The sequence below is a fragment of the Orcinus orca genome, chromosome 7, assembly GCF_937001465.1.
Source record: "Orcinus orca chromosome 7, mOrcOrc1.1, whole genome shotgun sequence".
NCBI classification, from domain to species: domain Eukaryota; kingdom Metazoa; phylum Chordata; class Mammalia; order Artiodactyla; family Delphinidae; genus Orcinus; species Orcinus orca.
Window position 1 is genome coordinate 73,555,059 of NC_064565.1, and position 15,009 is coordinate 73,570,067.

The 15,009-nt window shown below is 36.5% G+C and overlaps 1 protein-coding gene across 4 annotated transcripts in view; it reads left to right on the plus strand.

Annotated features, from left to right (window-relative positions):
- The window catches only part of ITGAV (integrin subunit alpha V), an 87,545-nt gene that overhangs the window by 49,400 nt on the left and 23,136 nt on the right, over positions 1-15,009 (plus strand). For all 4 annotated transcript variants that reach the window (XM_012535620.3, XM_004276915.3, XM_049712243.1 and 1 more), the window contains 6 exons: positions 2,057-2,109; positions 2,513-2,715; positions 7,276-7,467; positions 9,890-9,935; positions 11,765-11,872; positions 14,391-14,449. In XM_012535620.3, the coding sequence (XP_012391074.2) occupies positions 2,057-2,109; positions 2,513-2,715; positions 7,276-7,467; positions 9,890-9,935; positions 11,765-11,872; positions 14,391-14,449 (661 nt within the window). The remainder of the gene's footprint in view (positions 1-2,056; positions 2,110-2,512; positions 2,716-7,275; positions 7,468-9,889; positions 9,936-11,764; positions 11,873-14,390; positions 14,450-15,009) is intronic.

Below are 15,009 nucleotides of genomic sequence, written 5' to 3' on the forward strand. Positions count from 1 at the left end.
AACTTCATTTGTGCTACAAGAAATAAAACATTCTTCAGTTAAAACTTAGTACTAGACATTCTCTACAATTACAGGCGTTTTATAATATTCTGTATTGTATGACTCAAAGACTGAAGTGGTAAGTTAGTACAGACATACCTTGTTTTATTGTGTTTTGTTTTATTATGCTTCATAGATTCTGCGTTTTTTACAAATTGAAGGTTTGTGGCAACCCTGAGTTGTCAGATGATGGTTAGTATTTTTTAGCAATAAAGTATTTTTAAATTAAGATATGTACATTGTTTTTTTTAGACATCATGCTATTGCACACTTAATAGACTATATAGTATAGTGTAAATGTAAATTTTATATGTATGGGAAACCAAAATATTTGTGTGACTCAGTTTATTAGGCTATTTGATTTGTTGTGGTGGTCTGGAACTGAACCTGCAATGTCTCCGAGGTACGCCTGTAATGATAAAGGAAAAATTAATCAATAGGTGGAGAAAAAACGTCTCCTAGTTTGCAGATCTGGGATTTAAGCCCACTTCTTGTTCAGTTGACTCTGTTGGGCTTTGTGAGAGGATTGATAGGATGGGAAACTAGACCCGAGGTCCCCAGTAACCTCTTTCCGTTTGTGTGGTGGTCAGGGTTGACACCTGCAGTTGACAGCCATTAGGCTTGTGGTAGGGGTGGCTGTCCCTTTGTGCTGTTGTGACTTCTTCACCTCAAGCAGCTTCTCCTGTCCGATGACCACGTGTGTCTCTGGCTCTTGTTGTACTTGATCCTTGATGCTTTCTCTGTTCTTCCTCAGCTCTTTTGTGGGGGAAAGCACGGGCTTTCCATTAGGACAGACGTGGGCTCTCACTACTCACTACTACATTGGGCAGGGTGTTTCCCACTGTAAATCTGGTGGCTCATGTATAAAAATAGGGATACTGGTAACTTGCTCATGGGGTTGTGGTGAGAATCAAAGGAAAATATTTTAGTGATAATACCCAGGCCAGGACTTGTCTCAGTAAATGCCATCCTTTCTTTACAGTTTCAGGCCTGATGCCCTGAGAGACCAAGGCCCAAGAATAGTATTCTGTTAAATTCCAGTCAGCACTTCATCATGGTACCCCAAATACAATGCACTTTATTACCTTGTGATTGAACACAGATTGCACTTTTCATTTTCTCAATTACACTGTATAAATTCAAAATAGATTAACATATTAATCTCCCATATCATTCCCTCCTGATAGCTCAGCTAATCAAATTTTGGAAGCTTTGCTAACTTTACGTTTTTTTGGTTTGTTGACTCATCCTTCATTTTAGTTTGTCTTTAATCTGTCACCTCTCCTAGTTTTGTATGTCGGAGTCTCTTTAGAACTTTCCTTTTTCACATGTATTTCCAGCCAGGCTGCTCTGTCTGTGATGGCCAGCAGTCTCCTGTGGTGGGGAGAGGACATTCTTTCTCCCTCTGCAAAACAAGCCCATGATAAAACCAAGTACATTTGTACTGTGTGTAATTCAAAAGCAAAACCACTGGCACATAGTTGATTGAGATGTGAAACAAAAATGAATTCCAGTCTCTATCTTTCCGAACAGTAATTTCTTTAGAGTTGTAGTGGTTTCACGTAGGAAGAACCATTTATGACCTATTAATAATTATTATTTTTACTGCATAGGCGTCATTTATAACTTCTTGGGTTCAGTTGAAACGTCTGTTTGTGACTGTCTCTCTTTCTGGTAGTGTGTTTGTCTGGTGTGCTTTGGGTAAGTGGAGAGGAAGGGAGACAGTAGGTGGGGCCTTGGAAGGAGGCTTGATTGTATTTGGACTTAAATGGCATGTGCTGAAGACACCAAAATGATATACATGTGCTATGTCTTGCCAGTAAATCTAGGAGAGTATGCAAGCCTCATTAACTGATTGTCATTGTTTTGGTAGGATAAACGAAAGAAGAAATTTAGATTGAAGCACTATATGCAGAGAAAAAAATAACCCTTTCTATTTCATAAATATACAACAAATATTAACTGTCTAAGCTAGTTGGATGAAATGTAAACATTTCATTTTCATCTTATTATCCAGATGGCTGCATATTTTGGATTTTCTGTCGCTGCCACTGACATTAATGGGGATGAGTAAGTTTAAAAAAATGTTTCCAGAAACAGTTTTCCTCTGTGTTTATGAACGCTTTACTAAAACTAAACATTTTTTCTTCTGTTTCTCTGTCCCCTTCCTGCTAATCTTTCTATTTAAGGAACCGATTTGAAGCAACCTTAATCACAAATACTAGAAAACCTTTATGTTGTTAATAATTTCTTTCAATAGCTTTTATAATATGAAGGAATAAAGTAACTTTATGAATTACTCATAGTTTCTTAAAAGAGCTGAAGGAAGGCTTGAATTAGAAATGATCATTTCAAATGTGGCTATACGAGCTGTAGAAAGAGGAAAACTTGAGTTTTAATAAGAAAGAAAATGATTATTAGTAGTCACATGGAATTTGATCTTGCTTTTGGTGAAAAAGATTATGTTTTTTAGTTACGCAGACGTATTTATTGGAGCGCCTCTCTTCATGGATCGTGGTTCCGATGGCAAACTCCAGGAGGTGGGGCAGGTCTCAGTGTCTCTGCAAAGAGCTTCGGGAGACTTCCAGACAACCAAACTGAATGGGTTTGAGGTCTTTGCAAGGTTCGGCAGTGCCATAGCCCCTTTGGGAGATCTGGACCAGGACGGCTTCAATGGTAAGGTCAAAGTTTATAACAGCTGTGTGTCCTGATTTTCTGTGTCCACCTGGAAAAGTCCTGTACCCCACCCGTAGAAGTTCACTTGAGCAAACCTCCTTCCTGGAAAGAAGGATTTGAGTGACACACGAGGTTCTATGACAAGTTGCTCGTTTTCCTTAAAAATCAGAGCAAAATTTTCAAAAATTGATTCTCATGAGTTATTATTCATGCAGCCTCAAATTAGAGCGTTAGAGTGCTTAATTTTTTGTTTGTTTGTTTTGTTTTCTTGCGGTACACGGGCCTCTCACTGTTGTGGCCTCTCCCGTTGCGGAGCACAGGCTCCGGATGCGCAGGCTCAGCGGCCATGGCTCACAGGCCCAGCCGCTCCGCAGCATGTGGGATCTTCCCGGACCGGGGCACGAACCCGTGTCCCCTGCATCGGCAGGCGGACTCTCAACCACTGCGCCACCAGGGAAGCCCTAGAGTGCTTAATTTTAAAAAAGATTTTTATTGGAGTATAGTTGATTTACAATGTTGTGTTAATTTCTGCTGTACAGCAAAGTGGATCAGTTATACATATATGCATTCTTTTTTAGATCCTGTATAGGTCATTACAGAGTATTGAGTAGAGTTCCCTGTGCTACATAGTAGGTCCTTATTAGTTATCTGTTATATATATAGTAGTGTATATATGTCAATCCCAATCTCCCAGTTTATCAAAGTGGTTCATTTTAGAAAGGAGCTTGCATTCCCAGGGAGCCCAGTGTGAGCTGGTGATTTTCTGTGTCTCTGTCCTGCTTAGCAGCAGTGCCCTCTGCTGTCCATTTGGATACAAGTGTAAAAAATGCTCCCAGGCATATTGTCAAGGCAATGCTGACCCTAATATGCATCCCTCAAAGGTATTATTTGCCACTAATATTTTATTGTTGTAGCTGTCCAGAATATTCTGAGGGAGGTTATATCTCCCTTCATGGGGACAAGTAAAAAGGTATAAGCTCAGTGTTTTATAATAGTCCCATTTAAAAATTTAATTAATAGCTGTAGATATCTTTAAAAATCAAAGTTGGCATCTACTATAGAGTAAAATATAGATTCCAAATTACCAAGTTTTTTTTTTTTTAAAAAGAATACTGCTAAAAACCTTTCTAGAGGTCACAAAATGAAGAATTGAACTGTTGGTTTGTTTATATAATCAACAATATATAGGGATATGCCCCTGAAAATGTAAAGAAAGTTATAAATTAAGATGAAAGCTTCAAAAATGCAGATGACTCTCAAATCTCCCAGTTAGTAGTAGAAAAGGGAAATGTTTGTTTGGCCTCAAGACCCCACGCCTGCCTTGTGGGTAGTTTTATGTCACACTAGAAGTGTCATCTCTCACCCTAGAAGTTTTCATTGTTAGTGAAAAACTACTCAGGGGGACATTTTGCTTCCTAAAATAGTCTTAAAGATTTTTTACCACCAAGAGAACTTAACATAAATCAAATGGAATTCTGGTATAAAGTTCAACATAGAACTGTAAAAGAATACTATAGAACAGACCAAATCATTACTTATTGATAACAAAGACTACCTAGAAAACACAGGGCCAGATTCGAGGTTCTACCTTGAACACACCTGAGTTCTTTGCTATAGCTGGGCCTGTCTCCAGGTGTTTTGGTAGAGCCTGGACGTGTTTGCTGTCATCTTGTCTTGAGGATATTCCACACACTTTAAAGAATGTTTCTTTAATATCAGGATCCAGACAACATCTCATCCTGTTTTCCCTATTTCTATTAAAATATATTATCTGTGAACACAAAAATTATAAGCAATGACAGCTAAAAAATATCGAGGTTTACAACGATTTTACAAAGAGATTTTACTTTTAGAGATAGATACCATAGAGGATGATTTTATTCTCCCAAAGTGTCTCCTGGGGGTCTTATTGTCCCAAAGAGTAGATTGTGACTGACAGTGTCTTCAGGAGAAAATGATCTGAGCTGTTATTTATGCAACTATATTTATATAGTTTATATGTGTATATATATATGTATTTGTAGTTTATATGTATATATAGTTTATATATACATATAATGAAGGATTAGTTGTAACCTGGATCTTTTCCTTGTTCAGACCTGATGACATTGACTCTTTGTTATGTCTTTGCTGCTGTTTTCCTCCCTTTCCACTTACACCCACTGGAAAAACCCTAGGTATCATCAAGAGGGTTGCCGAAAACAAAACAATAAAATTATGTTCCACAATTATGTGGAGTTTTTGTCAATACTTCTCCAGAAAGGCAGAGGGAAAAAACACAGAAAAGAGAAACTAAAATGATCAAAGGAAGAGACTGATGACATGAAAAAGTAGGGCTCTCCAGACTAGACAGATACCAGCCAAGAGAAAAGATGATTAGAATGTACAAAATAATGAAAGGTTTAGAAAAGGTAAGGAGAATTTTTAAAAACCATCTCTCAACAGTAGAGCCATATTCTTTTGGAAAATTGTATTTTAATTAAAACTTTCTTAATGCACGTGTCAATTTAGAAGTTATATTTATCTTTTGAAACTTGAAAAAGATAAGGAAGGACTCTTACATAATTTAAATACTACTTTTTATTTAAGGATAACAAATTCTTAGTTGGTGCTTACTGCAGGCCAAGCACTGTTCTAACTGCTAAAAATGAGAGGATAAATTAGAGCCCATCCATGTCCTTAAGGAATTTAGCATCAGTAGGAGCAAGTTTAATGTGAACAAGTAAACACTGGAATGTAGTCATCACAGTGTTTGAGATATTCTTGGGCATGATGGTCTTACAGAAAAGACGAGTGACCAAGGTGTCTTTGATGTCTCAGGGGTTGCAGCATTGAGGGGGCTGAAAACATTTCAGGTATATTAAGTAAATAGAGTCAGTTCGGAATGGCTGGTACATAGGGGCTATCATAGGCAAGATGGACACATCCTTGCTCTCATGAAATTTATGTTTTGTGGAGGAGCCATAGAGTAAACACTTAAAGGGGAAATTCGGATAGTGATAAAGGCTGTGGGTTTAAACAGAAAAAGGCAAGGTAACGTGATAGAGTACCTAGATGGAGAGGGGAGAGTGCATTGCTCCATAGCATGGCCAGCCTCTCTGACAAGATGACATTTGAACTGTGATTTGGACAAACAGGAGGAGCAAAGCTTGAAAAGCTCTGGAGCAAGAACTGTTAAGGCAGAGGGAACAGCAAGTATAAATCCAGAGATGGGGACTAGCTTGCTGAGTTTAAGAAACAGAGAAAAGGGCCGAGATTGGTAGGAAGAGTGAGTGAGGGTAGACTTGGGGTTGGGAGTGGGGTGATGAATGGACAAACCAGGTAACACGTAAATGCTTTGGGAAATAAGGATTTTAAGAAGGAAGATAACATGATATTAACATTTGGCAGTTTTGAAGAGAATGGATTATAGGGGCAAGAGTAGAAGTGGGAGGCCACTTAGGCTGCTTTAGGGGTCCAGGCAAAGAATGAGAATGGCTTGTCCAGGGTGGGACCAGCAAAGATAGAGGGAAGTGGGCATAGTTATTTGTAATATATTCTAGAGTGAGGAAAGGTCATAGTGACTATTTGGTGTACTGTTTTGTTTTTAAAGCATTTCAAACTTTTTATTGTTTATTTCATTTCAGTATAAGTTGAGCAAGATAGAGACGAAATCATAACTTTCAACTTTCTGAGTCAGGTTGACTTCTCAAAAAACCTGAAAACCATGCCCAACTAAATTAACTAGAATTTTAAGAGCTAGAATGAACCTTAGAGGAATCTTTTTACATGTCCCTTCCCCTCTATTTTAAGGATGAGGCATTTGAGGTCCAGAATGGTTAAGCTATTTGTCCAAGGTCAGACCCGGAATATCTGGTTAAGCGATTTGTCCAAGTGATTAATTAAGCTTGGACAAACCCGGACAGACCTGGAATATCTGGCTCCAAATTAATGTCATTTCCATACAGTTTTGCTTGAATCTCCTTGAATTTGGTTGTTGCTTTTGAATTAAGAGTACCCTACTGCCACCACGCATGGCTGCTCTGCCTGAAGTAGAGAGCCTGGCTGCCCAGAGGACTCATTCCTTCTTCGAGGGCTTCCTACTTTGAGTAGTAGGTTGTTATCTTGGACATCACCACATGAGGGTGCCGTGGGACCACAGCTGCCTCTGCTTCCTGTGCAACTCCCGGCCGCAGGAAGTCTCCTAGGTCCCATGGGGTAGCCCAGCCAAAGGGAGAGGGGAGAATGGCCAGGATGTGTCCTGGCATGGGGAATGGGAAAAGTTCTTTCCCAGAAAGAGAAGAGAATTGTACATGCGATCCCAGTGGAAATAAAGGTTTTATGGCATTGGTTTAAAAAAAAAAAAAAAGAGTACCCTACTGAACTTTGAATCGATAAACATGATACATGGGTTCTAAAGATGTTAAGATCTTTTCCACAGAAATAATGATGAGTACTAAGACTTCCTTCTCTCCATCCTTGCCGTCCTCCCTCCCACTCTCCTTTCCTCCTTTCTTCCTCGCCTTCTCCCCTCCCTCTTTTCCCTCTCCTCCCTCTTCCCCTCTTCCTTTTCCCCCTCAGATATTGCAATTGCTGCTCCATATGGGGGTGAAGATAAAAAAGGAATTGTTTATATTTTCAATGGAAGACCCACAGGCTTGAATGCGATACCATCTCAGATCCTTGAAGGGAAGTGGGCTGCTCGGAGCATGCCACCAAGCTTCGGCTATTCAATGAAAGGAGCCACGGATATAGACAAGAATGGATATCCAGGTGCTTTCCTAGAAATACAAAGAGCATCTTAGATTTTTCGGTCCTAATAGCAAGTAGTATTAGTTACTGCTCTCTTGATTTCTGTTATAAATCATTTAAATTCAGTATTTCAACTACTGTTCAAGCCCTTGCCGTTGCTCAAGGCACTGTTCTCGTTACTGAGGGCATACAAAGCACAGACAGCTGTTTCCTGGGAGCTTCCAATATAAAGCACGTACTTCTTTTATTGTCTTGAAGTCTGTAATGAAATGTCAGAATGTGGAAGCTATAAACAAAAGCTTAGTCTAAGTTTTCAAATGTCAGCCATCTCTTTTTGTTTTTAATGGTCTAGCAGTTTTATGGACTTGACTAATCATCGTGATTTTTATGAAATATATTATCTCAGTAACTTCTCACAATAAGGCTGGTGAGGAATATGAGGTAGCTCAGCTCATTATTATGTCATTTTCTGGATGAGAAAAAGGACTGAGAAAGGTAATTTGCCCAAGCTTGCCCACTGGTTTGTGCCGGTACAAGAAGTGAGGCCTTTATCTGGCTCTTATATACTTTGGAATATTTTAATGGATCTAGGATCATAACGGATATACTCTTTAAGTGAAATATAATGCGGAAAATTTAATTACTTTGCTGTTCAAACAGTTAATGAGCTCAATATATAATATGTTGAAGTGCTTTTAGAAACAGGACATGAAGTTGATTCTTATCTATGTTACTGTTATTTCAAGAATTTTTTGTTATAAATGTAATATATTTATTATAGAACTTTTAGAAAATATAGCAAAGCATATCATTCAATATGCTTTCTTTTTTCCAGTGCATTCACACAATTTTTTTAACAAAATACAATTATGCACTGTTATTAGCATATTTTATTCACTTAAAGTATTAGATATTTCCCCATGTTATTATTCTTCTGAAGCATGAATTTATGTTTTCCATTCTATCAAATATTTGTATCATATCTTATTTAACTTTATTTGGGGGCATTTGTATCCTTATATATAATTCCGGTGCATTCCTCTGATTATTTCCTTAGGACAAAATTCTAGAATTGCTATGTCAAAGATTAGGCACTTTTTTTTTTAAGGCTGTTGATACACCTTGTCAAATTACAATCCTAATCCCTCTAAAGAAGGTTTTGCAACTTTTTTAAGCACTTACCAGCAGTAAGTGAGTTATTTTCCCACATTTGTGCCCACACTGGTGGTCATCTTTTATTTCTTTTTAAAATAACTTTATATGATAGGTGGAAAATGTTACTTTGTTTTAATCTACAGTTTTGGATTATTAGTCAGGGTAATAAGCATTTTTGTTTACTTGCATATATATATTTACTTTTGTGAATTTCCTTTCTACATCTTTTTTTCTCCATTTCTATTGGAATGTTGTTTTTCTTTTCTTTCACTCATTTTTTTAAAACTTCTGGCTGTTCCTTAAATATTGAAGGTTTTAACTCCTTAACTCTTACATATATTTCTCAGTTTTGTCATGTTTTCTTTGGGGGCATAAAGAAATTCTTAATTTTTATGTAATCCATTGTACCTGTCTTTATGGTTTCTCATGTACTTTTCTGCTTAGAAAGGGCTTCGTCAAATTTAGCTTGGGTATACTGAGAGAGAGTTCTGATTTCATTTTTTCCTAATTGTGAACCAGTGGTACCAGCTACTTATAAAAACTAATGCATTCTATTCTTTTTGATTTGGATGCTATCTGCTGTCATTCTAAGCATTCTAGGTACAGTTGACCCTTGAACAACGTGAGTGTTAGGGGTGCCAACCTTCTGCACAGTCAAAAATCCACATATAACTAACTGTACACTCGGCCCTCTGTATCCACAGTTCCACCTCTGCAGATTCAGCCAACCTTAGGTTGTGTAGTGCTATAGTATGTGGAACAAAAAGTGGACTTTTTTCAGTGGGAAAGGTCCACTTATAAGTAGACCCGCGCAGTTCTAGACCCGCGCAGTTCAGATCTATGTTGTTCAAGGATCAAGTGTATATGTATTGTGCTTTTTTGGTTTTGTTTTGTTTTTGAAACAAAATAAGTAAATGAAAAAGAGAAATTTTACAATGAAATTGTAAAATCCACAGGCATCTATAAACTTTTTCTTTTGGGGATGTGTGTGTTTGTGTGGTATACACTTCCTTATTGTTGCTGAATTTTACTACGTATCCATTAAAAAGATTCTTGTCTACCTGGATGGATGAAAAAATTAGTTTTATGATGAGTGTTTGCCATTGATGATAGCATATTTAAAGTTTTCATATACATTTTAGCCTTTTAGATGTTGTCTTACAACCACTTAATGAAGAATAGTTTTGAGACTATGTCTGTATCTTTATTATATGCATTGAGAGCTTTATGGAATGATATGTGAATTAAAAAAAATCATTATTAACATATTTTTCTGCTCTCTTTTAAGACTTAATTGTAGGAGCTTTTGGTGTAGATAGAGCTGTATTATACAGGTAAGCATTTCCATATCTGGTAATATAGGAATATTATGAATTATATGAAAGTTTTATAGTTAAGCACCAGTGTTTGAATTTCAGTTTAATTTTCTTGAAGTAATGATAAAATTTGTTCTTTCTATTTAAGATTTGCTTCAGGCAAGTAGTAATGATACAAGGAGATCCCAAAGTAGAGAAAGCTATAGATTTTTTTTTTTTTTTTTTGGTGGTACACGGGCCTCTCACTGTTGTGGCCTCTCCCGTTGCGGAGCACAGGCTCCGGACGCGCAGGCTCAGCGGCCATGGCTTACGGGCCTAGCTGCTCCGCGGCATGTGGGATCTTCCCGGACCGGGGCACAAACCCGTGTCCCCTGCATCGGCAGATGGACTCTCAACCACTTGCGCCACCAGGGAAGCCCTAGATTTTTTTATTTAGGAAAGCATTCAGAATTTTCCCTTTTTGTTCTTTAAATTATGTTCAAAGGTGTTCTCCTGTGTTTTAGATTATATGAGTTTAAAATTATAGGAGTTTACATTTTCCTCTAAAAGACAAGAACTTAACTTGGTGTTTGTGCCATAGCATTCTGTGACCACAAGGGCAGTATGTAATGATTCCCCAAATGAATATTTTTATTAGAGCAATATGTATAAATCCACATATCTCCATTTCCCAGCTTCATACATATTCCCAGTATTTCTCTGAATTTCATCAATTTCTCGTGCCTTACAATATCAACTAGCATCCCAAGTAGATTAAGATGTTTACTCCTCTATGGACTGTGCTTATACATGGCAGGAAAACTAACACTGGTACTGTGTAGTGGAGGTTGTGATGGGTCAACTTGATTGTGCTTGTCGGGGCAGCTTGTGTCTGTACAGATTCCAGGATTTATCATGATTGAGACAGATACACTGCCTTGAGGCTGCTGTATTTTTTTTTTTTTTTTTTTTTTTTTTTGCTGTACGCGGGCCTCTCACTGTTGTGGGCTCTCCCGTTGTGGAGCACAGGCTCGGGACGCGCAGGCTCAGAGGCCATGGCTCATGGGCTCAGCCGCTCTGCGGCATGTGGGATCTTCCCGGACCGGGGCACGAACCCGTGTCCCCTGCATCGGCAGGCGGACTCTCAACCACTGCGCCACCAGGGAAGCCCGAGGCTGCTGTATTTTTGTACAGAGCGTAAACCTGTGCATCTGAACGTTGGAAACTGTATTTTAATTTATTGTTTCAGTTTTTTAAATTGCTATTAACAAAGTAATACGTACATGTGGTAAAAATTCAAGCAATGTAAAAAGGGCATACAATAAGAGAAATATACTTCCTCTCACACCAGTTACTAGTTTTATTAGTATATCCTATCAGAAGTATTCTGTGCATTAAAAAATTGTGTGTGTGTGTGTGTGTGTGTGTGTATGCATCCTTTGTACATGGTGTTTTTTTCCTCTCATTATGTCTTGGCTATTATCATCCCATATTAGCACAGATGGCTTTATAGCACTCATTTCCCCCACTGTATTGCACTGCATTAGGTAGATATCCCACAACTTGTTTAACCATCTTGCTTTAATGGGCTGCATTCAGATAGGTTGTGACCAGTGGTCCTGCTTTGCCTAGAACTGAGGGGGATTTACCAGGTCATGGGACTTTCACTGATAAAGTCAAGACAGTCCTGGGCAAACTGGAATATTTGGTCATGCTAAGTTTAGGCTGTTTCCATTCTTTTTGCTATTATAAACACTGCTTTAGTGAACATCACACTGTATATGCAATGAATGTGAACCTGAAATGCTTATATCAATCTAACATTTTAAATAAGGGCTTTTTTTCTCTTTTCTTTTCTTTTAAACCAGGGCCAGACCAGTTATCACTGTAAACGCTGGCCTTGAAGTGTATCCTAGCATTTTAAATCAAGACAATAAAACCTGCCCACTGCCTGGGACAGATCTCAAAGTTTCCTGGTAAGGATGTTTGTTTAGTAATAGTTATTATTGTGATTATTGGTTCAGTCATTATAAAAACAACTGAAAATGGAGGGGGAGGCTGAAATATTGCTAAAGCAGTTTCTGCTTTCTTGTCATAGATTTGTCTTGTCATTTCTATTTTCTTGTCATAGATTGAATTATAGAAATATTGTTCCAAAGAAGATATGTAGAAGGCTCTAGAAATATGCTATAAACTAGTATAAAACTAATTTTAAAAAATTATGCATGCTCAGTGAATATATTAAAAAATAAAGCCAATAAGATTTCAGAACTCATATTTAATGCTAAACAAGCCTGTGAACATTTTAATTTTTAAAAACTAATGATCTTTTTCAGATTTAATATCTGTGACTAGCTGTACGAAAAAATAGTTTGTTTTAATGTATTGGTCTTCTATTTGTTCTTTTACTAGTTTCTAAAGAAAAATATATTTTTGTAAGCTTCATGTCTGAATTCTTCTCTAGTCCAGTATTTCTTAAGTTTCCATTATTTGTATGTTACTTTTCTCTATGTTGTATGATTTTTTTGCTATGTTTTCATTCTGCCTGTATTTATAATTTTCTTAAGGCTTTTTTCTTTAAACTGACTCATGATTTACTTTAAAACATATTAAAATAAAATAGAGAAACCAGTGTCTTTCTCATACATGTCAAAATAAACATAAAATTAATAATGAAAAGTCTTGACCCATATATAAACTCACCATGGGGAATTCCCTGGTGGTCCAGTGGTTAGGACTCTGCACTTTCACTGCCACGGGCCCTGGTTCAATCCCTGCTCGGGGAACTAAGATCCCGCAAGCCGCATGGCACGGCCAAAGGAAAAAAAAAAACCTCACCATGAGTACTCCACTTTGGGAAACACTGTTCACTTCATGTTCCTTGCTCACATAGAAAAATCAGAGAGAACTTACAGAAGAAGGGTAAAATGATTGGAAGCTGGGAAAATTTTCCTTCAGAAGAGCTAATGAAAAGATATTTAAAAAAAAAAAAGAAAAGATATTTTTTCTGTTTTTGAATTATGTGTTATTGTTATTAAAATCATTTTTCAAAATTTTGTTTATAATAAAATATATTAAATAAATAAACAGTATATAATAAAATTTTTATTTCTTTCATTGGATTGCATTAAAAATTCAGTAATATTTAGTCTTCATTTTCATTGACTGGCAGTGAAGTTGTTTTCAAGATTTTGTAAGTTTTACTGACTTTCATCCCTTCACTCACCCTTTGTGTCCTGGTGAAGTTGCTGCACATTGCTGATGATATGCTTATGATTATGGCAACAAGGTGAAGGCTTCGAATACACTAACTAGACCAGTAGCTTTCATATGTTTTCGAATATGACGTGTAGGATGAAATACATTTTACATCATAATCCAGTAAACACATGCATGTAATTAAAACAAAAGTTTCATGAAATCTCACCCTTGATACTTAACTCAATTTTACATATTCCTTTTTTTAAGATGCTGGACACACCCATTAAACTGATGTCATAACCTAGTAATAAATTGTGAAAATACTGTTCTAGAGGAGCTTGCTAATTAAAGGGAGCTTTATGGGGCTTTTTCATAAGTGAGACATTTATTTTAAATCTGGACTGTCATTTCCCTCATTTAAATTTATCAACAGATTCTATAAGCTTGACAGGAGGTTAGGAAATTCTTTTCTTTCTCTCTTTTTTTTGTCTCATTCCTTTCCATGAAAGGAAACATGCCTAAATTACTGAAGGATGAATTAGATTATTCTGTATAGCTTCATGTTTTAAAAATAACATTAAGACATAAAGAAAGATACAAGGCTTCACAATGTGAACTAAGTATTAGAAATATGAGATTTAAAAAAAAATGTGAGATTTGGGTCATAATAAAAAAATGTCTAGCTAAGTAAATATTATCAGTGTAACAAAAGTATAACAACAACAACAAAAAATAAATATTATCAGTGTAACAAAAGTGTAACAACAACAAAAGTTTTAGAATCGTACAGACTAGAGTTTGTATTCGAATTCTGTTCAATATGTGTTCCATGAAAATGGGAAAATTAATAACATCCAAGCCTCAGTTTTCAATCTGTAATATAGGGATGATAGCTTATCTAATAGGTTATTATGAAGAATGAGAGGGTATTAGGTATCCTAAACTGGCATAGTGTAAATATTTAATTTTTTAAGCAATATACTATAATTTCACCTACTTTGTGTATTTTGGGGGGAAAGGGGGAAACTGTTACATGGTAATATCAGATTATGTCACCTATAGTGAGTTTTTCAAATAATAAATAAGAGAATAAGAGAGGCATAGATAATCTCTTTTACTGTCTTTTTATAAAAATTAATTGTAGGCATTGTGACTTTTTGGTATTTTAAAGTTTGAATTGTAATTCCAATTCCAAGATAAATAAATAAACAAACAAATAAGTAATGCTATATAAATGGGAAAAATGTCTAACCTGGATTATGGGATTTGTATGTATTTTTTATTTTTCTACAGTTTTAACGTCAGGTTCTGCTTAAAGGCAGATGGCAAAGGAGCACTTCCCACGAAACTTAGTAAGTGTTCTATGGAAAAATTATATTATTTTAATGACGCTGCATACATAGCACTTAAAAAATGTTTTAGGACATTTGAATAGCTATTCAAATAGTTGTTATTGCTTTTTTATTTGAATGTTTATGCTTAAAGACATTTAATATTGCAACATAATTATTTTGTTTGGCAACTCTTAAGCCAATTCAGAAATAATACATTTATTGACATTGTGAACAGTTAGTGGTAAATATGGCCTTCACAAAGTTAAACAGTTATCATTATGAGACAAATGAACTCTAGGAGAAATAAGTATCATTGTTTATAAGTCAGTGACCTACTGAAAAGTTTATACTTTATGTCTTAGAGAAGCCCCAGTCATCTCCAGAGTAGAGGTGGTTTAGAAACAGAGAGAAGGAAAAAAAGTTAGACCACTAAATTTAGCCCACACAGCAAATTCTAACTTGACTCTTCCGGTCCAAAAAATGGTTTATGTGATTCTGAGAGCAGGGTAGGAGAGTTAAGTAACTGTTGTGGAGATTTGTCGGTATATGTGCTAAGGAATAACAGTAAAGCTCCGGAT